Raw genomic sequence first — 26,486 nt, 5'->3', positions numbered from 1 at the left:
ATTGGCCAGGGCCCACGTTTGCGAACGGTTTGTTTCACCACTATTGGCCAGGGCCGACGTTTGCGAACGGTCTGTTTCACCACTATTGGGCAGGGCCAACGTTTGCGAACGGTCTGTTTCATCACTATTGGCCAGGGCGCACGTTTGCGAACGGTCTGTTTCACCACTATTGGCCAGGGCTCACTTTTACGAACGGTCTGTTTCACCACTATTGGTCAGGGCCCACGTTTACGAACGGTCTGTTTCACCACTATTGGTCAGGGCCCACGTTTACGAACGGTCTGTTTCACCACTATTGGCCAGGGCCCACTTTTACGAACGGTCTGTTTCACCACTATTGGGCAGGGCCTACGTTTGTGAACGGTCTGTTTCACCACTATTGGCCAGGGCCCACTTTTACGAACGGTCTGTGTTACCACTATTGGCCAGGGCCCACATTTACTAACGGTCTGTTTCACCACTATTGGCCAGGGCCCACTTTTACGAACGGTCTGTTTCACCACTATTGGGCAGGGTCTACGTTTACGAACGGTCTGTTTCACCACTATTGGGCAGGGCCTACGTTTGCGAACAGTCTGTTTTACCACTATTGGCCAGGGCCCACGTTTGCGAACGGTCTGTTTCACCACTATTGGCCAGCGCCCACGTTTGCGAACGGTCTGTTTCATCACTATTGGCCAGGGCCCACGTTTGCGAACGGTCTGTTTCACCACTATTGGCCAGGGCCGACGTTTGCGAACGGTCTGTTTCACCACTATTGGCCAGGCCCAACGTTTGCGAACGGTCTGTTTCATCACTATTGGCCAGGGCGCACGTTTGCGAACGGTCTGTTTCACCACTATTGGCCAGGGCTCACTTTTACGAACGGTCTGTTTCACCACTATTGGCCAGGGCACACGTTTACGAACGGTCTGTTTCACCACTATTGGCCACGGCACACGTTTACGAACGGTCTGTTTCACCACTATTGGCCAGGGCACACGTTTACGATCGGTCTGTTTCACCACTATTGGCCAGGGCACACGTTTACGAACGGTCTATTTCACCACTATTGGCCAGGGCACACGTTTACGAACGGTCTGTTTCACCACTATTGGCCAGGGCACACGTTTACGAACGGTCTGTTTCACCACTATTGGCCATGGCCCACGTTTACGAACGGCCTGTTTCACCACTATTGGCCAGGGCCCACGTTTACGAACGGTCTGTTTCACCACTACTGGCCAGGGCCCACGTTTACGAACGGCCTGTTTCACCACTATTGGCCAGAACCCACGTTTACGAACGGTCTGTTTCACCACTATTGGCCAGGGCCCACGTTTACGAACGGTCTGTTTCACCACTATTGGCCAGGGCTCACGTTTACGAACGGACTGTTTCACCACTATTGGCCAGGGCTCACGTTTACGAACGGTCTGTTTCACCACTATTGGCCAGGGCTCACTTTTACGAACGGTCTGTTTCACCACTAATGGCCAGGGCTCACTTTTACGAACGGTCTGTTTCACCACTATTGGCCAGGGCCCACTTTTACCAACGGTCTGTTTCACCACTACTGGCCAGGGCCCACGTTTACGAACGGTCTGTTTCACCACTACTAGCCTGGGCCCACGTTTACGAACGGTCTGTTTCACCACTACTGGCCAGGGCCCACGTTTACGAACGGTCTGTTTCACCACTACTGGCCAGGGCCCACGTTTACGAATGGTCTGTTTCACCACTACTGGCCAGGGCACACGTTTACGAACGGTCTGTTTCACCACTATTGGCCAGGGTACACGTTTACGAACGGTCTGTTTCACCACTATTGGCCAGGGCACACGTTTACGAACGGTCTGTTTCACCACTATTGGACAGGGCACACGTTTACGAACGGTCTGTTTCACCACTATTGGACAGGGCACACGTTTACGAACGGTCTGTTTCACCACTATTGGCCAGGGCACACGTTTATGAACGGTCTGTTTCACCACTATTGGCCAGGGCCCACGTTTACGAACGGTCTATTTTACCACTATTGGCCAGGGCCCACGTTTACGAACGGTCTGTTTCACAACTATTGGCCAGGGCCCACTTTTACGAACGGTCTGTTTCACCACTATTTGCCAGGGCACATGTTTACGAACGGTCTGTTTCACCACTATTTGCCGGGGCCCACTTTTACGAACGGTCTGTTTCACCACTATTGGCCAGGGCCCACGTTTACGAACGGTCTGTTTCACCACTATTGGCCAGGGCCCACGTTTACGAACGGTCTGTTTCACCACTATTGGCCAGGGCCCACGTTTACGGACGGTCTGTTTCACCACCATTGGCCAGGGCTCACTTTTACGAACGGTCTGTTTCACCACTATTGGCCAGGGCTCACTTTTACGAACGGTCTGTTTCACCACTATTGGCCAAGGCTCACGTTTACGAACGGTCTGTTTAATCACTATTGGCCAGGGCCCACGTTTACGAACGGTCTGTTTCACCACTATTGGCCAGGGCACACGTTTACGAACGGTCTGTTTCACCACTATTGGACAGGGCACACGTTTACGAACGGTCTGTTTCACCACTATTGGACAGGGCACACGTTTACGAACGGTCTGTTTCACCACTATTGGCCAGGGCACACGTTTATGAACGGTCTGTTTCACCACTATTGGCCAGGGCCCACGTTTACGAACGGTCTGTTTCACCACTATTGGCCAGGGCCCACGTTTACGAACGGTCTATTTTACCACTATTGGCCAGGGCCAACGTTTACGAACGGTCTGTTTCACAACTATTGGCCAGGGCCCACTTTTACGAACGGTCTGTTTCACCACTATTTGCCAGGGCACATGTTTACGAACGGTCTGTTTCACCACTATTTGCCGGGGCCCACTTTTACGAACGGTCTGTTTCACCACTATTGGCCAGGGCCCACGTTTACGAACGGTCTGTTTCACCACTATTGGCCAGGGCCCACGTTTACGAACGGTCTGTTTCACCACTATTGGCCAGGGCCCACGTTTACGGACGGTCTGTTTCACCACCATTGGCCAGGGCTCACTTTTACGAACGGTCTGTTTCACCACTATTGGCCAGGGCTCACTTTTACGAACGGTCTGTTTCACCACTATTGGCCAAGGCTCACGTTTACGAACGGTCTGTTTAATCACTATTGGCCAGGGCCCACGTTTACGAACGGTCTGTTTAATCACTATTGGACAGGGCCCACGTTTACGAACGGTCTGTTTAATCACTATTCGACAGGGCCCACGTTTACGAACGGTCTGTTTCACCACTACTGGCCAGAGCCCACGTTTACGAACGGTCTGTTTTACCACTACTGGCCAGGGCCCACTTTTACGAACGGTCTGTTTCACCACTACTGGCCAGGGCCCACGTTTACAAACGGTCTGTTTCACCACTATTGGCCAGGGCCCACGTTTACGAACGGTCTGTTTCACCACTATTGGTCAGGGCACACGTTTACGAACGGTCTGTTTCACCACTTTTGGCCAGGGCCCACTTTTACGAACGGTCTGTTTCACCACTATTGGTCAGGGCACACGTTTACGAACGGTCTGTTTCACCACTTTTGGCCAGGGCCCACTTTTACGAACGGTCTGTTTTACCACTATTGGCCAGGGCCCACGTTTACGAACGGTCTGTTTCACCACTATTGGCCAGGACCCACGTTTACGAACGGTCTATTTCACTAATATTGGTCAGAGCCCACGTTTACGAACGGTCTGTTTCACCACTATTGGCCAGGGCCCACGTTTACGAACGGTCTGTTTCACAATTATTGGCCAGGGCCCACGTTTACGAACGGTCTGTTTTACCACTATTGGCCAGGGCCCAGGTTTACGAACGGTCTGTTTCACTACTACTGGTCAGGGCCCACGTTTATAGACGGTCTGTTTCACCACTATTGGTCAGGGCCCACGTTTACGAACGGTCTGTTTCACCACTATTGGTCAGGGCCCACGTTTACGAACGGTCTGTTTCACCACTATTGGCCAGGGCCCACGTTTACTAACGGTCTGTTTTACCACTATTGGCCAGAGCCCACGTTTACGAACGGTCTGTTTCACCACTATTGGCCAGGGCCAACTTTTACGAACGGTCTGTTTTACCACTATTGGCTAGAGCCCACGTTTACTAACGGTCTGTTTTACCACTATTGGCCAGAGCCCACGTTTACGAACGGTCTGTTTCACCACTATTGGCCAGGGCCAACTTTTACGAACGGTCTGTTTTACCACTATTGGCCAGGGCCCACGTTTACGAACGGTCTGTTTTACCACTTTTGGCCAGAGCCCACGTTTACGAACGGTCTGTTTCACCACTATTGGCCAGGGCCAACTTTTACGAACGGTCTGTTTTACCACTATTGGCTAGAGCCCACGTTTACTAACGGTCTGTTTCACCACTATTGGCCAGGGCCCACGTTTACGAACGGTCTGTTTTACCACTATTGGCCAGAGCCCACGTTTACGAACGGTCTGTTTCACAACTATTGGCCAGGGCCAACTTTTACGAACGGTCTGTTTTACCACTATTGGCTAGAGCCCACGTTTACTAACGGTCTGTTTTACCACTATTGGTTAGAGCCCACGTTTACTAACGGCCTGTTTTACCACTATTGGCCAGGGCCCACGTTTGCGAACGGTCTGTTTCATCACTATTGGCCAGGGCCAACTTTTACGAACGGTCTGTTTTACCACTATTGGCTAGAGCCCACGTTTACTAACGGCCTGTTTTACCACTATTGGCCAGGGCCCACGTTTGCGAACGGTCTGTTTCATCACTATTGGCCAGGGCCCACGTTTGCGAACGGTCTGTTTCACCACTATTGGCTAGAGCCCACGTTTACTAACGGTCTGTTTTACCACTATTGGCCAGGGCCCACGTTTGCGAACGGTCTGTTTCATCACTATTGGCCAGGGCCCACGTTTGCGAACGGTCTGTTTCACCACTATTGGCCAGGGCCTACGTTTGCGAACGGTCTGTTTCACCACTATTGGCCAGGGCCCTCGTTTGCGTACAGTCTGTTTCACCACTATTGGCCAGGGCCAACGTTTGCGAACGGTCTGTTTCATCACTATTGGCCAGGGCCCACGTTTGCGAACGGTCTGTTTCACCACTATTGGCCAGGGCTCACTTTTACGAACGATCTGTTTCACCGCTATTGGCCAGGGCTCACTTTTACGAATGGTCTGTTTCACCACTATTGGCCAGGGCTCACTTTTACGAACGGTCTGTTTCACCACTAATGGCAAGGGCTCTCGTTTACGAACGGTCTGTTTCACCACTTTTGGCCAGGGCCCACTTTTACGAACGGTCTGTTTCACCACTTTTGGTCAGGGCCCACGTTTACGGACGGTCTGTTTCACCACTATTGGCCAGGGCCCACGTTTACGAACGGTCTGTTTCACCACTACTGGTCAGGGCCCACGTTTATGAACGGTCTGTTTCACCACTATTGGTCAGGGCCCACGTTTACGAACGGTCCGTTTCACCACTATTGGCCAGGGCTCACGTTTACTAACGGTCTGTTTCACCACTATTGGCCAGAGCCCACTTTACCGCACGGTCTGTTTCACCACTATTGGCCAGGGCCCACGTTTGCGAACGGTCTGTTTCATCACTATTGGCCAGGGCCCACGTTTGCGAACGGTCTGTTTCACCACTATTGGCCAGGGCCTACCGTTGCGAACGGTCTGTTTCACCACTATTGGCCAGGGCCCTCGTTTGCGTACGGTCTGTTTCACCACTATAGGCCAGGGCCAACGTTTCCGAACGGTCTGTTTCATCACTATTGGCCAGGGCCCACGTTTGCGAACGGTCTGTTTCACCACTATTGGCCAGGGCTCACTTTTACGAACGGTCTGTTTCACCACTATTGGGCAGGGCTCACTTTTACGAACGGTCTGTTTCACCACTATTGGCCAGGGCTCACTTTTACGAACGGTCTGTTTCACCACTATTGCCAAGGGCTCACGTTTACGAACGGTCTGTTTTACCACTATTGGCCAGGGCCCACTTTTACGAACGGTCTGTTTCACCACTATTGGTCAGGGCCCACGTTTACGAACGGTCTGTTTCACCACTATTGTCCAGGACCCACTTTTACGAACGGTCTGTTTCACCACTATTGGTCAGGGCCCACTTTTACGAACGGTCTGTTTTACCACTATTGTCCAGGGCACACGTTTACGAACGGTCTGTTTCACCACTATTGGCCAGGGCCCACGTTTACGAACGTACTGGTTCACCACTACTGGCCAGGGCCCACGTTTACGAACTGTCTGTTTCACCACTATTGGCCAGGGCCCACGTTTACGAACGGTCTGTTTTATCACTATTGGCCAGGGCCCACGTTTACGAACGGTCTGTTTCACCACTACTGGTCAGGGCCCACGTTTATGAACGGTCTGTTTCACCACTATTGATCAGGGCCCACGTTTACGAACGGTCTGTTTCACCACTAATGGTCAGGGCCCACGTTTACGAACGGTCTGTTTCACCACTAGTGGCTATATTGGCCAGGGCCCACGTTTTCGAACGATCTGTTTCACCACTATTGGCCAGGGCCCACGTTTACGAATGGTCTGTTTCACCACTATTGGTCAGGGCCCACGTTTACGAACGGTCTGTTTTACCACTATTGGCTAGAGCCCACGTTTACGCACGGTCTATTTCACCACCATTGGCCAGGGCCTACGTTTGCGACGGTCTGTTTCACCACTATTGGTCAGGGCCCACGTTTGCGAACGGTCTGTTTCACCACTTTTGGCCAGGGCCCACTTTGCGAACGGTCTGTTTCATCACTATTGGCCAGGGCCCACGTTTGCGAACGGTCTGTTTCACCACTATTGGCCAGGGCTTTATTTTACGAACGGTCTGTTTCACCACTATTGGCCAGGGCTCACTTTTACGAACGGTCTGTTTCACCACTATTGGCCAGGGCTCACTTTTACGAACGGTCTGTTTCACCACTATTGGCCAGGGCTCACTTTTACGAACGGTCTGTTTTACCACTATTGGCCAGGGCCCACGTTAACGAACGGTCTGTTTGACCACTACTGGTCAGGGCCCACGTTTACGAACGGTCTGTTTCACCACTACTGGCCAGGGCCCACGTTTACGAACGGTCTGTTTCACCACTATTGGCCAGGGCACACGTTTACGAACGGTCTGTTTTACCACTATTGGCCAGGGCCCACGTTAACGAACGGTCTGTTTGACCACTACTGGTCAGGGCCCACGTTTACGAACGGTCTGTTTCACCACTACTGGCCAGGGCCCACGTTTACGAACGGTCTGTTTCACCACTATTGGACAGGGCACACGTTTACGAACGGTCTGTTTCACCACTATTGGCCAGGGCCCACTTTTACGAACGGTCTGTTTTACCACTATTGGCCAGGGCCCACGTTTACGAACGGTCTGTTTCACCACTATTGGCCAGGGCCCACGTTTACGAACGGTCTATTTCACTAATATTGGTCAGGGCCCACGTTTACGAACGGTCTGTTTCACCACTATTGGCCAGGGCCCACGTTTACGAACGGTCTGTTTCACAATTATTGGCCAGGGCCCACGTTTGCGAACGGTCTGTTTTACCACTATTGGCCAGGGCCCAGGTTTACGAACGGTCTGTTTCACTACTACTGGTCAGGGCCCACGTTTAAAGACGGTCTGTTTCACCACTATTGGTCAGGGCCCACGTTTACGAACGGTCTGTTTCACCACTATTGGTCAGGGCCCACGTTTACGAACGGTCTGTTTCACCACTATTGGCCAGGGCCCACGTTTACTAACGGTCTGTTTTACCACTATTGGCCAGAGCCCACGTTTACGAACGGTCTGTTTCACCACTATTGGCCAGGGCCAACTTTTACGAACGGTCTGTTTTACCACTATTGGCTAGAGCCCACGTTTTACGGTCTGTTTTACCACTATTGGCCAGAGCCCACGTTTACGAACGGTCTGTTTCACCACTATTGGCCAGGGCCAACTTTTACGAACGGTCTGTTTTACCACTATTGGCCAGGGCCCACGTTTACGAACGGTCTGTTTCACCACTATTGGCCAGAGCCCACGTTTACGAACGGTCTGTTTCACCACTATTGGCCAGGGCCAACTTTTACGAACGGTCTGTTTTACCACTATTGGCTAGAGCCCACGTTTACTAACGGTCTGTTTCACCACTATTGGCCAGGGCCCACGTTTACGAACGGTCTGTTTTACCATTATTGGCCAGAGCCCACGTTTACGAACGGTCTGTTTCACAACTATTGGCCAGGGCCAACTTTTATGAACGGTCTGTTTTACCACTATTGGCTAGAGCCCACGGTTACTAACGGTCTGTTTTACCACTATTGGCTAGAGCCCACGTTTACTAACGGCCTGTTTTACCACTATTGGCCAGGGCCCACGTTTGCGAACGGTCTGTTTCATCACTATTGGCCAGGGCCAACTTTTACGAACGGTCTGTTTTACCACTATTGGCTAGAGCCCACGTTTACTAACGGCCTGTTTTACCACTATTGGCCAGGGCCCACGTTTGCGAACGGTCTGTTTCATCACTATTGGCCAGGGCCCACGTTTGCGAACGGTCTGTTTCACCACTATTGGCTAGAGCCCACGTTTACTAACGGTCTGTTTTACCACTATTGGCCAGGGCCCACGTTTGCGAACGGTCTGTTTCATCACTATTGGCCAGGGCCCACGTATGCGAACGGTCTGTTTCACCACTATTGGCCAGGGCCTACGTTTGCGAACGGTCTGTTTCACCACTATTGGCCAGGGCCCTCGTTTGCGTACAGTCTGTTTCACCACTATTGGCCAGGGCCAACGTTTGCGAACGGTCTGTTTCACCACTATTGGCCAGGGCCCACGTTTGCGAACGGTCTGTTTCACCACTATTGGCCAGGGCTCACTTTAACGAACGGTCTGTTTCACCGCTATTGGCCAGGGCTCACTTTTACGAATGGTCTGTTTCACCACTATTGGCCAGGGCTCACTTTTACGAACGGTCTGTTTCACCACTAATGGCAAGGGCTCTCGTTTACGAACGGTCTGTTTCACCACTTTTGGCCAGGGCCCACTTTTACGAACGGTCTGTTTCACCACTATTGGTCAGGGCCCACGTTTACGGACGGTCTGTTTCACCACTATTGGCCAGGGCCCACGTTTACGAACGGTCTGTTTCACCACTACTGGTCAGGGCCCACGTTTATGAACGGTCTGTTTCACCACTATTGGTCAGGGCCCACGTTTACGAACGGTCCGTTTCACCACTATTGGCCAGGGCTCACGTTTACTAACGGTCTGTTTCACCACTATTGGCCAGAGCCCACTTTACCGCACGGTCTGTTTCACCACTATTGGCCAGGGCCCACGTTTGCGAACGGTCTGTTTCATCACTATTGGCCAGGGCCCACGTTTGCGAACGGTCTGTTTCACCACTATTGGCCAGGGCCTACCTTTGCGAACGGTCTGTTTCACCACTATTGGCCAGGGCCCTCGTTTGCGTACGGTCTGTTTCACCACTATAGGCCAGGGCCAACGTTTCCGAACGGTCTGTTTCATCACTATTGGCCAGGGCCCACGTTTGCGAACGGTCTGTTTCACCACTATTGGCCAGGGCTCACTTTTACGAACGGTCTGTTTCACCACTATTGGGCAGGGCTCACTTTTACGAACGGTCTGTTTCACCACTATTGGCCAGGGCTCACTTTTACGAACGGTCTGTTTCACCACTATTGCCAAGGGCTCACGTTTACGAACGGTCTGTTTCACCACTTTTGGCCAGGGCCCACTTTTACGAACGGTCTGTTTCACCACTATTGGTCAGGGCCCACGTTTACGAACGGTCTGTTTCACCACTATTGGCCAGGGCCAACTTTTACGAACGGTCTGTTTTACCACTATTGGCTAGAGCCCACGTTTACTTACGGTCTGTTTTACCACTATTGGCCAGAGCCCACGTTTACGAACGGTCTGTTTCACCACTATTGGCCAGGGCCAACTTTTACGAACGGTCTGTTTTACCACTATTGGCCAGGGCCCACGTTTACGAACGGTCTGTTTCACCACTATTGGCCAGAGCCCACGTTTACGAACGGTCTGTTTCACCACTATTGGCCAGGGCCAACTTTTACGAACGGTCTGTTTTACCACTATTGGCTAGAGCCCACGTTTACTAACGGTCTGTTTCACCACTATTGGCCAGGGCCCACGTTTACGAACGGTCTGTTTTACCATTATTGGCCAGAGCCCACGTTTACGAACGGTCTGTTTCACAACTATTGGCCAGGGCCAACTTTTATGAACGGTCTGTTTTACCACTATTGGCTAGAGCCCACGTTTACTAACGGTCTGTTTTACCACTATTGGCTAGAGCCCACGTTTACTAACGGCCTGTTTTACCACTATTGGCCAGGGCCCACGTTTGCGAACGGTCTGTTTCATCACTATTGGCCAGGGCCAACTTTTACGAACGGTCTGTTTTACCACTATTGGCTAGAGCCCACGTTTACTAACGGCCTGTTTTACCACTATTGGCCAGGGCCCACGTTTGCGAACGGTCTGTTTCATCACTATTGGCCAGGGCCCACGTTTGCGAACGGTCTGTTTCACCACTATTGGCTAGAGCCCACGTTTACTAACGGTCTGTTTTACCACTATTGGCCAGGGCCCACGTTTGCGAACGGTCTGTTTCATCACTATTGGCCAGGGCCCACGTTTGCGAACGGTCTGTTTCACCACTATTGGCCAGGGCCTACGTTTGCGAACGGTCTGTTTCACCACTATTGGCCAGGGCCCTCGTTTGCGTACAGTCTGTTTCACCACTATTGGCCAGGGCCAACGTTTGCGAACGGTCTGTTTCACCACTATTGGCCAGGGCCCACGTTTGCGAACGGTCTGTTTCACCACTATTGGCCAGGGCTCACTTTTACGAACGGTCTGTTTCACCGCTATTGGCCAGGGCTCACTTTTACGAATGGTCTGTTTCACCACTATTGGCCAGGGCTCACTTTTACGAACGGTCTGTTTCACCACTAATGGCAAGGGCTCTCGTTTACGAACGGTCTGTTTCACCACTTTAGGCCAGGGCCCACTTTTACGAACGGTCTGTTTCACCACTATTGGTCAGGGCCCACGTTTACGGACGGTCTGTTTCACCACTATTGGCCAGGGCCCACGTTTACGAACGGTCTGTTTCACCACTACTGGTCAGGGCCCACGTTTATGAACGGTCTGTTTCACCACTATTGGTCAGGGCCCACGTTTACGAACGGTCCGTTTCACCACTATTGGCCAGGGCTCACGTTTACTAACGGTCTGTTTCACCACTATTGGCCAGAGCCCACTTTACCGCACGGTCTGTTTCACCACTATTGGCCAGGGCCCACGTTTGCGAACGGTCTGTTTCATCACTATTGGCCAGGGCCCACGTTTGCGAACGGTCTGTTTCACCACTATTGGCCAGGGCCTACCTTTGCGAACGGTCTGTTTCACCACTATTGGCCAGGGCCCTCGTTTGCGTACGGTCTGTTTCACCACTATAGGCCAGGGCCAACGTTTCCGAACGGTCTGTTTCATCACTATTGGCCAGGGCCCACGTTTGCGAACGGTCTGTTTCACCACTATTGGCCAGGGCTCACTTTTACGAACGGTCTGTTTCACCACTATTGGCCAGGGCCCACGTTTACGAACGGCCTGTTTCACCACTATTGGCCAGGGCCCACGTTTACGAACGGTCTGTTTCACCACCATTGGCCAGGGCCCACGTTTACGAACGGTCTGTTTCACCACTATTGGCCAGGGCCAACATTTACGAACGGTCTGTTTCACCACTATTGGCCAGGGCCCACGTTTACGAACGGTCTGTTTCACCACTATTGGCCAGGGCCCACATTTACGAACGGTCTGTTTCACCACTATTGGCCAGGGCCCACGTTTACGAACGGTCTGTTTTACCACTACTGGCCAGGGCTCACGTTTACGAACGGTCTGTTTCACCACTACTGGCTAGGGCCCAGGTCAGGGCCCACGTTTACGAACGGTCTGTTTTACCACTATTGGTCAGGGCCCACGTTTACGAACGGTCTGTTTCACCACTATTGGCCAGGGCCCACGTTTACGAACGGTCTGTTTCACCACTATTGGCCAGGGCTCACTTTTACGAACGGTCTGTTTCACCACTATTGGGCAGGGCTCACTTTTACGAACGGTCTGTTTCACCACTATTGGCCAGGGCTCACTTTTACGAACGGTCTGTTTCACCACTATTGCCAAGGGCTCACGTTTACGAACGGTCTGTTTCACCACTTTTGGCCAGGGCCCACTTTTACGAACGGTCTGTTTCACCACTATTGGTCAGGGCCCACGTTTACGAACGGTCTGTTTCACCACTATTGTCCAGGACCCACTTTTACGAACGGTCTGTTTCACCACTATTGGTCAGGGCCCACTTTTACGAACGGTCTGTTTTACCACTATTGTCCAGGGCACACGTTTACGAACGGTCTGTTTCACCACTATTGGCCAGGGCCCACGTTTACGAACGGTCTGTTTCACCACTATTGGTCAGGGACCACGTTTACGAACGTACTGGTTCACCACTATTGGCCAGGGCCCACGTTTACGAACTGTCTGTTTCACCACTATTGGCCAGGGCCCACGTTTACGAACGGTCTGTTTTATCACTATTGGCCAGGGCCCACGTTTACGAACGGTCTGTTTCACCACTACTGGTCAGGGCCCACGTTTATGAACGGTCTGTTTCACCACTATTGATCAGGGCCCACGTTTACGAACGGTCTGTTTCACCACTATTGGTCAGGGCTCACGTTTACGAACGGTCTGTTTCACCACTAGTGGCTATATTGGCCAGGGCCCAAGTTTTCGAACGATCTGTTTCACCACTATTGGCCAGGGCCCACGTTTACGAATGGTCTGTTTCACCACTATTGGTCAGGGCCCACGTTTACGAACGGTCTGTTTTACCACTATTGGCTAGAGCCCACGTTTACGCACGGTCTGTTTCACCACCATTGGCCAGGGCCTACGTTTGCGACGGTCTGTTTCACCACTATTGGTCAGGGCCCACGTTTGCGAACGGTCTGTTTCACCACTTTTGGCCAGGGCCCACGTTTGCGAACGGTCTGTTTCATCACTATTGGCCAGGGCCCACGTTTGCGAACGGTCTGTTTCACCACTATTGGCCAGGGCTTTATTTTACGAACGGTCTGTTTCACCACTATTGGCCAGGGCTCACTTTTACGAACGGTCTGTTTCACCACTATTGGCCAGGGCTCACTTTTACGAACGGTCTGTTTCACCACTATTGGCCAGGGCTCACTTTTACGAACGGTCTGTTTTACCACTATTGGCCAGGGCCCACGTTAACGAACGGTCTGTTTGACCACTACTGGTCAGGGCCCACGTTTACGAACGGTCTGTTTCACCACTACTGGCCAGGGCCCACGTTTACGAACGGTCTATTTCACCACTATTGGCCAGGGCACACGTTTACGAACGGTCTATTTCACCACTATTGGCCAGGGCACACGTTTACGAACGGTCTGTTTCACCACTATTGGCCAGGGCCCACGTTTACGAACGGTCTGTTTCACCACTATTGGCCAGGGCCAACGTTTACGAACGGCCTGTTTCACCACTATTGGCCAGGGCCCACGTTTACGAACGGTCTGTTTCACCACCATTGGCCAGGGCCCACGTTTACGAACGGTCTGTTTCACCACTATTGGCCAGGGCCAACATTTACGAACGGTCTGTTTCACCACTATTGGCCAGGGCCCACGTTTACGAACGGTCTGTTTCACCACTATTGGCCAGGGCCCACATTTACGAACGGTCTGTTTCACCACTATTGGCCAGGGCCCACGTTTACGAACGGTCTGTTTTACCACTACTGGCCAGGGCTCACGTTTACGAACGGTCTGTTTCACCACTACTGGCTAGGGCCCAGGTCAGGGCCCACGTTTACGAACGGTCTGTTTTACCACTATTGGTCAGGGCCCACGTTTACGAACGGTCTGTTTCACCACTATTGGCCAGGGCCCACGTTTACGAACGGTCTGTTTCACCACTATTGGCCAGGGCCCACGTTTACGAACGGTCTGTTTCACCACTATTGGCCAGGGCCCACTTTTACGAACGGTCTGTTTCACCACTATTGGGCAGGGCCCACGTTTACGAACGGTCTGTTTCACCACTATTGGCCAGGGCCCACGTTTACGAACGGTCTGTTTCACCACTACTGGCCATGGCCCACGTTTACGAACGGTCTGTTTCACCACTACTGGCCAGGGCCCACGTTTACGAACGGTCTGTTTTACCACTTCTGGCCAAGGCCCACATTTACTGGTCAGGGCCCACGTTTATGAACGGTCTGTTTCACCACTACTGGCCAGAACCCACGTTTACGAACGGTCTGTAGACAAATTTTAAATATGAAATAAATTGAATTGAAATTGCATTCACAAAATATGTGTGCGTGATTTCAAGATAGTAAGGTTAACATGGAAAAGAACGATAAATTACAATACACTATACAGTGTTGAGTGTTTGTTACCACGGGCCCAGGAATTATGAGTAGTAGTAGTAGTAGTGGGTATTTATGAATTCAATCCCAAAAGTCGACCACCATAATTTCTTTTAGAAGAAAAAAACGTTATCAAAGTACATATTTCATATAGCGTGCCAGAAGTAGAATGTTGGTGCTGATAGCCCCGATTGTGGTTAAACAATAATCAAAATAATGTGAGAGATACTGCAGACGTGGCAAGTCACGATAATAGTAATATTGAAACAAGACTGGTGCTCTGGTTATGTCTATATACACAACTAGTATGTACGTTAAACTACTGATGTTTGATTTTCAGCGTATTGATGGCGATGTTGGATGTATCCTTTATTAATATTTATAGTATTAATGCTGTGTTTGTTTTATACATGAATTCAGACAGTTCTATCATACACACAAAGTTCCTTAACCATTCCCTCCCAGCGTAACCCGGATGGATTCATGCAGTGGGCGGAGTTTATGGAGCTTCAGCGCTGCCTGCTGGCATGGCACAACATGTTCCGCCAGTTTGACGCCGACAGGTCGGGCTTCATCGAGTCATGCGAGCTCGCAAACGTCATCAAGGCCTTTGGTATGCGACGCGTTTTTTTTGTATCACACATGAATAAATGGCTGTTGACGCAATCCAAAGCAGGGTCGTCCATAGAAATTTCACGATATTAACAAATCTAAGCGCGAGGCGCTGACAGACTATATGCGGGCAAATATGTGAGAGTTGCAAATTTTATTTGAACAATGGGAATGGGTGAAAAGGCACATAGATAAAAGTGAAAAATGTGCCGAGTGCCAAGAGCGCTTGTGCCCACACTGGGCGAGGAAACAAACATATCAATATCTATTTATGGCGTCTTATGTCATTTTGTTTATGTAATTGCCACTTCAATCGTCGTAATCCCCCATCCCCATGTATTAAATGTTACAATGCATGCCCTTTTCAATCGTTTCTAAAGGGTTTTCGTTGATTTAATTATATATCATACGATAGGAAAATACAATACATCATTATTATATACCATATTTCTATAGATCTCTTTTCATACATAAAATATGTTCAAAAGTGCTTTACAATGTAATATAAAACAATAGACAAACTTAAATGCTTATAACAATATTAACGCTAGTCAATTAAAACAAAGTGTTTATGCATAGTACATATGTACAAAATTAATATAATATAAAATGTTTGAAATAACTTTAAAATAATAGAATAATAATTTCAGAGTTAGTGAAAACCAATAAAATTTAAAGATAAAGTAACAACAAGCAGTTAAATCCCGGATAGATCTATGCACTCGGAAATAAAATAATAAAACACTTATCGTCCATAATACTGTATAAAATAGTGAGTTTTCAGAGCCTTCTTAAAACTTTGCAAGGTGTTACAGTCTCTAATGTCAGATGGGAGGGCATTCCATAACTTAGCTGATGCTGACTGGAAACTTCTGTCACCATAACGCGCCGTCATATATATCATTTCCTTTTATGAACATACACGTTTTGTTTAAGGAAAATCATTTTTTTACAAACAACTTCAGCAATAATTCCATTCGAAGTGCACAGCTTATCGATTACCAGTCGACGTATCCTCATGTATTTAAAGTTACAATGCATGCCCCTTTCAATCGCTTCTAAATGTTTTTCGGTGCTTTGATTTGATATCATACGTTAGGCAAGTTTTATAAACATACACGTTTTAATTGTTTAAGGAAAAAGATTTTATTTTTACGAGCAACTTTAACAATAATTCCTATCAAAATGCAGAGCTTATGAGATGGTCGTTTTCCCGCGATGAGGACAAACATGTGGTCATTTAATGTATGTAGAAACTATTTTTAGAAAATCGGTCAGTTAATGTAGTTCAAACTATTTTTAGATTATTGGAAATTGTCTGTTCTAAGAATGGGAATATGATTGTGCTTTTTCAAGTTTTATTAATAAATAAATGTTATTTATGTTTTATGTAAGTATCTGTATAGAAATAATACTAGTGCTGTTATGAATGCTTTTCACTCTATGGATGTTTTACAGGTTAAATCCGAACTACTTTGCTTCATCAAACGTATGCATAACTCACAGTCGTATCAGGGCATGGGTGTTAGAATAAATTGAAAGCCTTATGTCCAAAAATATGCCTAGATTTCTCTGGAACGAAGCTTTTACGCAAAAAAATGAAAACATCTTATTAGAAAAGTATACGCCTAAAATCATAGAATGAATAGTATTTTCTTATTGTATAGCAGGCAAATCATAGTATTTAAAGCATTAGCAACGCGAAACCTGAGATACAACTATTTTGACTTTCACACAATCATTTTTGTTTCTTATCTCATAAAAGTAATATCAAAAATACACCATTACAATTAAGCGTGCTTCAGGGTCACGCCAGGTTATAATAACAAACCCTGCAGGCGAAGGGACATTTCCGGTCGGTAATTTTTTTTAGAACATCTTGGGCTAAACTCAGAGAGAATATCAGTATGTTACCTTCCTACAAAAGCCTCCATTTTATTGACCCACATTAATCTGATAAATATAACGATCTAAAAATAGTTATATTCTCCTAAAAATAAAACGCCGGGATCCATACACAAATACAGCGCGGAAATAGCCGAACAAGCAAGAACTCATACTCGGACCGCAATTCAACTAATCTATTTTTGTGATTTCGTCGTCATTCTGCTATACATAGAGAGCATTGAGACAAAAAAATGGGTTAAAACGACATGAAAAGAAGTAGTTCTTGGGATTTTGCGGTCTTAAGACTATCTGAGCGCATGCGCAGATAGTCTAAAAAGTAATAATATGGATGTCAAAAACATAATTTGAAAAGGAAATGCGTGTATAGGCCAGGTCAATGTGAAATTTACCGAGGCTGAAATCATAGGCCATTGTTTGGGATACCTCCTAAAAGTTATTTTTACACGACGTCGACTGGTACATCTTACATGGTGTCGACTGGTACACCTTACACGGTGTCGACTGGTACATATTACACGGTGTCGACTGGTACATCTTACACGGTGGCGACTGGTACATCTGACAAGGTGTCGACTGGTACATCTTACACGGTGTCGACTGGTACATCATACATGGTGGCGACTGGTACTTCTTATACGGTGTCGACTGGTACATATTACATGGTGGCGACTTGTACATCTGACACGGTGTCGACCGGTACATCTTACACGGTGTCGACCGGTACATCTTACACGGTGTCGACTGGTACATCTTACATGGTGGCGACTTCTACATCTTACATGGTGGCGACCGGTACATCTTACACGGTGTCGACCGGTACATCTCACACGGTGTCGACTGGTACGTCTTGCACGGTTTCGACCGGTACATCTTACATGTTGTCGACTGGTACATATTACACTGTGTCGACTGGTACATCTTACACGGTGTCGACAGGTACATCTTACACGGTGTCGACTGGTACATCTTACACGGTGTCGACCGGTACATCCTACACGGTGTCGACTGGTACAGATGACACGGTGTCGACTGGTACATCTAGCATGGTGTCGACTGGTACAGATAACACCGTGTCGACTTGTTATTCTTACATGGTGTCGACTGGTACATCTGACACGGTGTCGACTGGTACATCTTACATGGTGTCGACTGGTACATCTTACACTGTCGCGACTGGTACATCTTACATGGTGTCGACTGGTACATCTTACACTGTCGCGACTGGTACATCTTGCATGGTGTCGACTGGTACATCTTACACTGTCGATCTTACACTGTCGCGACTGGTACAGATGACACGGTGTCGACTGGTACATCTTACATAGTGTCGACTGGTACATCTTACATGGTGTCGACTGGTACATCTTACATGGTATCGGCTGGTACATCTTACATGGTGTCGACTGGTCGACTGGTACATCTTACACTGTCGCGACTGGTACATCTTACATGGTGTCGACTGGTACATCTTACACTGTCGCGACTGGTACATCTAACATGGTGTCGACTGGTACATCTTACATGGTGTCGACTGGTACATCTTACACTGTCGCGACTGGTACATCTAACATGGTGTCGATTGGTACATCTTACACTGTCGCGACTGGTACATCTTACACTGTCGCGACTGGTACATTTTACATGGTGTCGACTGGTACGTCTTACATGGTGTCGACTGGTATATCCCTTGTGAAATATAAGTTATTAGAGTATTAATTCGATAATGTTTGAGCAAAGGGGATGGTGATACCATGAACAGCCGTGAATAAGCCAGTACTTACACACATGTTCATGATGCAAACCTATAAAATAATGTTACACGATTGATTTATTCCTTTCTCTATAGATGGAAAACATCTATAGATTCTAGTCTAGTTGACGACCTTTATATATAATCACATTGTCGCCAGAACGTATTGTTAGTCGCAACGTTATTCCAGAAAGATGACGCCCGGATGCATATGACGTTTATGGTTCTGTCTGCGAATGTAACCCTATCATCAACCAGTATTTATGTTTCTAACAGTATTGTTAATATCATGGAAAGTAAAACGCGTCACTACAATGACAACAATGAAAGAATGGTGTGATCATCAATTAGAGTTTCCTGTATTTCCACTATGGTAAACCCTATGTGATTTCAGGTTACAGGATAAGCCCTGAAGTAATGACAACACTTCTGAAGCGATACTCGCGGGCACATGCAGTAAACCACCAAATAAGGACATTAATTGCGTTTGACGACTTTGTTTCTCTGTGCGTCAGGCTTCGCGCTTACACAGGTAATTGTTTTGTGCGTGAATGCTTAAACTAGTTAGTTTTTGTTCTTATATACAACGGAGCCAGCCCAGTGCGTGTACATTCATTTTACGATATCACTGGACTATTCATCGGCGTCGCGCCTAGTTAGTAGGTTCTGGAACAAAGTGAGTGCACAGACAGGATGTAACCCTGGTAAGACCTACTCTTTTTAACGTGAAACAGTGTATAGCATTGTCACAAAGAACCCCCGTTTAACTTCCCTTCCGGAAGACAGTAATGTTTTCTTTAGTGGTGAGACGGTGGATCGAACTTGCAGTCCCTGGCTTGACAGCAAAGTGTTTTGCAACTAGACTATGGTTCAGCCCCTTGTCAAAGTGACGGTGTACGTTTATACGTCAAGGCGAGTCTTCTTTAATATGTTTTATGTGAACAAATTCTTACGTATATTTTCCATTCAGATTACTGATCATACATTGTTAGATATTATTACACCATCAACGATGTTCGAGTTTATTTTCAATTCTGACTGACATGGTTTTTTGTATCATTTTTTCGTCCATAGTTGTTTTCTCAAGATCCAAAATAAAAATCCTAAATCCATTATATGTCGCATACACAGGTTAAGCTCTTTTAATGATATGAACATTTCTTGTACTTTGTTGATGGGCACAGACTCGGAAAGAATGACATTAACAATGCTTCTACACATTTTTAAAAAAAAGACCCGGCATAATTCTTAATTCTAAGAATGTATGATCAATAAACGTGTTGAAAAAAACTGCGGAAGAAATATATATGTATATATGGAAAAAAATATCCAAGAAGGCTCGTCTAATTCAACTTTCAGCACGATTGCGCATGGCTAGGGTAGGGTCTGGCAGTAATTTACTTCAAAGTTTAAAGATGTGGTTATAAAAGTATTTCGATGAAAAATGTAATTCATGAAATTGTTAGCATCAATCTCTAAAAATGTTGCTAAGCTGGGAAACAGTTTTGAGGTATGTCACATAAAATTCCTATCGATTTATAAAAAACTATGAATTATTTTGTTAAACTAAAGATTAAACTTGCTTGGTCTATATTAAGAATTTGAATACTTCTGTTAAATGCATGTAAAGACACATTGAAAATGCATGTATTGGCTAACTGAATTAACATTTTGAAAGGACTATACTGTTGCTGTTTTTTTTATATAATTCATGAGCCAATGTATGCTTTTCATAAAGCTCTACGATGCTCTTGGCAGCATTCTGTACTACAATCGACTGCAGTTTTTTTAAAGATCTATACAATGCCTATCAAAATATTTTTCCACAAAGCAAGATTTGAAAAAAGAATGAGAAGTCCCGTTGTGTAATTCTTTCATAAACGACGGAAATCCAAAAACTATTTCTGCTTTTTTTATGAATAATACATTCACTAAAACGCTGTTTGCAGTGCCACCATAAGGAAATCGTCAGTGTCTGAACTTTTACGTTTATTAAAGCATGCTGGCCTTTTTCGCAACTTATTTCATACCCCCCATTTTTTATATTTTTGCCTAGCCGTGACTGTTTAAATACTTAATCTAGTTGTTATAGCATGTATTACTTATACACTGGTTCAGATTTAGTTTTCCAAAGTAGTTATGGATGTTTTGTTTTGTAACATCAAGTTTGTTTATTTATGATAAGTGAACTAAGGTACATAAGCTAGTGTAGCTTCAGTATTTCGAAGCCTGGTCAGTTTTGTATTATTTAGTCATGATACTTCCACGTTGGCGCAAAATATTTCACTTTTTCAAAGGAAAATCCTGTTTGTTATCTTTATAAGGTTATTAGGTTGAAACTTGCAATCACGTTTTGAGTTAATGGCTAAGAAAGTGTTGTTTTTGGTTTGTTTGTTTGTATTTTCTTATTATCGAGTGCATTACATGAATCATTTATTTTAGATGCTTTTCGCAAGCGAGACAGGCTGACAAGCGGTCACGAGACGGGTCAAACCATGTTTAGCTATGACGATGTAAGTATTTAACTTCCAGAGGTCATGGGAAAGCATTGTATGGGAAAAGCAAGACCACAGAGATTAAATAAAGAGACATATACATTCACTCACTTGGCAATGTCTTAACACAACAAGCTACAACCACATTTCTAATGCGTTCAGTTTTAAAGCTCAATTGAATATCTAAAAAGCATTGCCGCTAAGAAGCGGGGCTATATTTCACTATAGAGGATTAAGGCAATTCGAGATTTTCTGACATTGTTAAACTGCAGTTATTCATAGTAATATTATGCTAGATGAATTGAAGAAAAAATAAATATTTAAGGTTAAATATCACTAAACTTTGTACAGGTCAAATTACACCAAAGCAGGAGTTCATTCCCATCAAATCACTGTGGCCAAAACGGGGAAAGGCCTCCGGCCACGACTAAATTGTTAATGAACACTTCTTTCATGGTGGAGCTACTTGACAGTATTATCTCAAAGTGTTATTTAATCTGACGATTAATTCATTGTTTTTACATCGTTCTGCACAATTCGAATAATCGTAACCATGCATAAGTCGAACAAGACGAAAATGCGCGTAAAAGTTACCGCCAAGTGACACAACTATTTATCGTTTACGAAGAGTTCGAAAAACTGCTCCACAGTCGACTTCCAAAATGGTTAACTCAGCACCAAAGACAGTTTCCTATGCACCACAAAGTCGATATTAAAAAAGTGTCGGGTCAATTAGAGCAGCTTTCTCTCTCCGGGAATTTTCAAACCTATAGTACCGCTCGCCGTCTTCCATAACAACACTTCCGGTGCTTTTGACAATATATTTCATTCGGCTTTTTTAAAACTCTTCGTATGCAAGATGTTGAGATTAATTATAAGCTGTTATACTCGTCTAAATTGTTCTGTACTAGTAAACGGCTTACTGTCAACGTCATTCCGGTCTGCCAGGGTGGAATATTGTCCACTTGCCTGTATCTGCTCTTCATAAATGAACTCCTTAACAAGCTAGAAAACTTTCCACACGGATCTAGAACTCACACTTGAAATCCAACTCGGGCAAACGATCTCACCCTTGTTTTACCAAACAAAGCTGCGCTACAAGCTGTAGTTGCATATACAAACATATGGGGCTATCAGTCAAATGATGTGTGTGTGTGTGTGTGTGTGTGTGTGTGCGTGTGTGTGTGTGTGCGTGTGGGTGTGCGTGTGCGCGTGCGCGTGTGTTCAAAAATACGTGCACTTAAAGCATCACTACTAGTGAAATGAAAGCGCTGAAAGCGTTAAAAGACTGTAGGCGCGACAAGCGGGATTTTACGAAGTTACAATTCTATTCACTAAAAATCAAATCCAAATTTATTTTGAGTGGCCCCAAACTGTTACCGATAATTGCCTGTCATTACTTAAGAGAAGGTAATGTACATTGATACAATAAGCTAGTTTCACGACAGTAATTGATATATGTACTAGAATATATGAGCATTTCTTTCATCTCTAGTTTATTGTTAGTGTAAAATTAATCAAACTAATCCTACGTTTTGACTGTTAATTTTGAAGTAGTTAATGTAAGTCAGGGTCTTATAGCCTACACATTTCCATTTTCAGCCTAATCGCCTCGGTTCCTCACGAAGACTTATTTAAGACTCTTCGCATTGCTTTTAAATCGACAATTACGTAGCAGTCTTATGAACGTATTTATATTAAGTGATCTTTCAAATCGTACTATTTTAACCGCACACTACCAGTCACATTCTGTAACGCCGGCGCATTATTTGTTTTAAAATGTCATGTAAAAAGTATCTTTTACGCAATATTGTTCAGGCCATTTTATAGTGAAGAGGCATAACTCCTGTCTACACAATATTTTTATGAAGTTACACTACATAACTTGACGCATCAGACGAAAATCCTATCCACCCCAAGTTTCTTTCTGCATTATGATAGTTTAATACATAGTTTCATCCTTAAAACGGTTGATGAGCAATATGAATTTAACCCCTACTTAACTTGTAGTTTGGTAAAACACGAAAGCAGAATCAAAGGAACTCTACCATGAGCCTTGGTGAGTGTTACACCTAGGGGTTATTATAAAAAAAATGATGCATTGTCTGGACAATCATTGAAGGCAGTTTTTGTAGCTTAAAAGTTGTTTATCCAATTATAACATTTGAAACTCTTTTGAAGACAAATTTCACTTTTTACTTGAATGTCATTTTTATGCCGAAACATGAATAGTATAGGTTTAGGCATATGGTTTTTAAAGACCGAATATGTTTAGTTTATTGAGTTGCAATCTTATGAACGTATTTAAGACATGAAGACATGCTTTACCTCTCAAAAACTGTTGTTAAAAGAAATTTGGCAGTGTATGTGTATAAAGCGTTTGAAGTACCAAAAACATTTCATATGCATTCTTTCATGTCTTGTGAGCTATGACTTATTTGTATTGCAATTTATATTTTATCATTTGTATACTCAAGGACATATTGCTTAATGTATAATTAAATAAACTAAGCTATAAAAGTATAATGTAAAACGTTTTATTTTAAACAATTTAAAACGGAATTAGCTGGCCTCCATTATGATTACAACATATATGTGATTTTAGCTCATTTTTACATTAAATTAACATTCAGCTATAACAAGTAAGTGTATTAGGCCAATTTATATTTTAGCCAACACTGTCGCTTTGTAAATTCCCGTTTTCCAATATGGAAATCTTCGAAATTAAGCTACTAAATAACCATTCAAAAGTGTATGAGGAGTTTATATGAAAACGTACCTGTAAAGAGATGATAGAACACCAAAATATTCATAAAAAGTCCACAGTACAATAAATCTGCGTTGACTGTAGCCCTTCAAACACATATTTGGGTCTAAGTGTTTGCAAAAACTGTAAAGAGCACGTTGAAAACGTATACACCGGAGAAAGCATGATAGATTGGTCACCCGATATCGCAGTTCAGCATATGTAAATTAACATACATGGGACCAGTTTACCTTGACACTGAGCAGCACACGTTCTCTTAGTGATTAGGAAGAAATTCTTGCTTATTAATACTGACCAAACGCACCACAGAAAGAGAAACCAGTAACAAACCTTTTACAAGAGTTATTTCAAATAAATAATGTGAACAGTTTATTACTTTGAACAAGAACAATCCAAGTGTTCACAAAATATCTTCACTGATCCTGGTATTTATGAATATCCAAAGAATTGAATCCATATGATATATTGAACGCACTATTTAAATCCAACAACACTTTCAGAATTATACCCGTAAAACGTTGAAACGTAATCATCACTGAATAATTTAATGAAACCCAAGACGTTATATTTTTTAAGCATTGGTGAAACTGATAAATATTTGTAAGACTCCAAATCGGAGAAGTTTGCCAAAAATTAATGCTACAGTACATCAGGAATTATCTCTCAATTTCTATAAATATCTTGTTTAGTTTTCCATACATGGAATATATAAATATCTAGATTATTCTAAACAGTCTTTGTAAATACATGCTAAACGTATTATAGTGGAAAGCAGTTTTTTTCAATAAATCTATGCAGATGAACTCCAGCTATTAAGTACTGTATGTGAAATACATATACTTCTCACAGTTTGTTAACATACACAGGTGTCCTATTGTTCAAATGCCGTTTTGTAAAAGAGATAAGTGTTAATGTTAGAGTTAATTTATCATTGAAAATCGCATTGATTGTCTATTTTCAGTTTTTACGATGCGTCATGTGTTTATAAGTGAACGCCAGTTACTCGAAAGGGATAAGAAACCAACACCGACAGACATATTGCTGAAACTGACAGGCACAAACGTATTGCTAGCGTAGTTCCTTCAGTCTCAATTCTTCTGGAACTTGCAATCGAACTACATTTTTACATTTTCAGACTTATCATAATTATCACATCATAATTTGATCTTTAACCTAAAAATACACTTACATGCGCTCACAGTTTAATCAAGCTGATCATGAATGGAGTGAATAGTATCATGTCCCGTTACACCATTACGTGGTCTATATATACGACAAAGGTTCTGATCTGTCATGAATCATGTACAACAGTTCTACAATGCTCCTAAATGTGTTAGACGTCTTATATTTTTGAGTTTGTCAATTATCGTTTAAATATATATAGCATCCGTGTAAAGTTGTGATCAAAACATTGTGAGTAAAATAAAACTTGGAAAAAAAACAGGCAGACAGAAACAAACTTGATTTTGATTTTTCCTTGTCATCTGGTGTATGTGAGGTTGTTTATTTATAAAATGCAACTGTATTTACATTATTTTACCTACAATGTATTGTTGTGTGTTTTTTCAATTACCTCAATAGTTTGTGTAAAGAACACGCGTTTCTTCTTTGGCCGCATTTGAATGTTACCTTGTTATTAAATTGCGTTCGCTACTATGAATATTGTGTTACAGAATATACAACGTTGCGACAGGGGCAATGTAAACAGTCGAAACTTCAACTCATACTATTTTACGTTTTATAATTCTTATATTTAACACAAGGCTATGTTTTAGAGTGCCAAGTGACAGTGTTTTGGGGCCGCTAGGACTGCAGATTTTTTTAGCCGTAAATCGGAATCTACCATCGGCAGATCGAAATAATTTTGTTTATTGTTTGACGAATTAATGCGCAAACGGGCATATCAACTCAGCGCTGTTATATGTGGTAAACAATATAATTTAACACCAATCTGCTTTAATAGTTATGGTGCTGAGCTTGCGAAAGTAGCGCTTTAATGGGTATTCATAATAACATGTAGTTCGGAATAGTGCAAATAGGCTGTGTATAGGCTGTGTATTTGCAATTGAAATCTTACAAAAACGCAGAATACGCAAAATGTTTCAAAACGAACGCTTACTGAATCAAAATAAATACATGTAGGTATCTGTGTTTACATTTTGAAATTCTCGCGGCCGGGGATCTAGAACTTTCGGTTTAAAATAGAATCTTGATCATCGGTGTCGGACATTTTTTTCCCCCGGAAATTAGTTTCTTTGTTTAAAATAGCCTTAAATCGGCTCTTACTCGACAGTTTTTTAGTGTATTAAGATTGTAAGTTTGAGACTGTGTCGCATCAAACCGTTTATCTGTATAAGTACATGTACATACTAACAACATTTAACTGTTACTAAA

At 44.8% G+C, this 26,486-nt stretch overlaps 1 protein-coding gene across 1 annotated transcript in view; it reads left to right on the top strand.

Annotated features, from left to right (window-relative positions):
- The window catches only part of LOC128206740 (sorcin-like), a 39,775-nt gene extending 14,029 nt beyond the window's left edge, over window positions 1-25,746 (top strand). Inside the window, exons 5-9 of the mRNA XM_052909449.1 lie at window positions 14,901-14,922; window positions 15,026-15,173; window positions 19,225-19,362; window positions 21,273-21,343; window positions 25,054-25,746. Of these exons, the coding sequence (XP_052765409.1) occupies window positions 14,901-14,922; window positions 15,026-15,173; window positions 19,225-19,362; window positions 21,273-21,343; window positions 25,054-25,080 (406 nt within the window). The 3' untranslated portion in view covers window positions 25,081-25,746. The remainder of the gene's footprint in view (window positions 1-14,900; window positions 14,923-15,025; window positions 15,174-19,224; window positions 19,363-21,272; window positions 21,344-25,053) is intronic.
- The last annotated feature ends 740 nt before the right edge of the window (window positions 25,747-26,486 follow it).

This window comes from Mya arenaria, chromosome 1 (assembly GCF_026914265.1).
Source record: "Mya arenaria isolate MELC-2E11 chromosome 1, ASM2691426v1".
Classification (NCBI taxonomy): domain Eukaryota; kingdom Metazoa; phylum Mollusca; class Bivalvia; order Myida; family Myidae; genus Mya; species Mya arenaria.
This window is presented reverse-complemented; position numbering and strand designations above follow the sequence as displayed.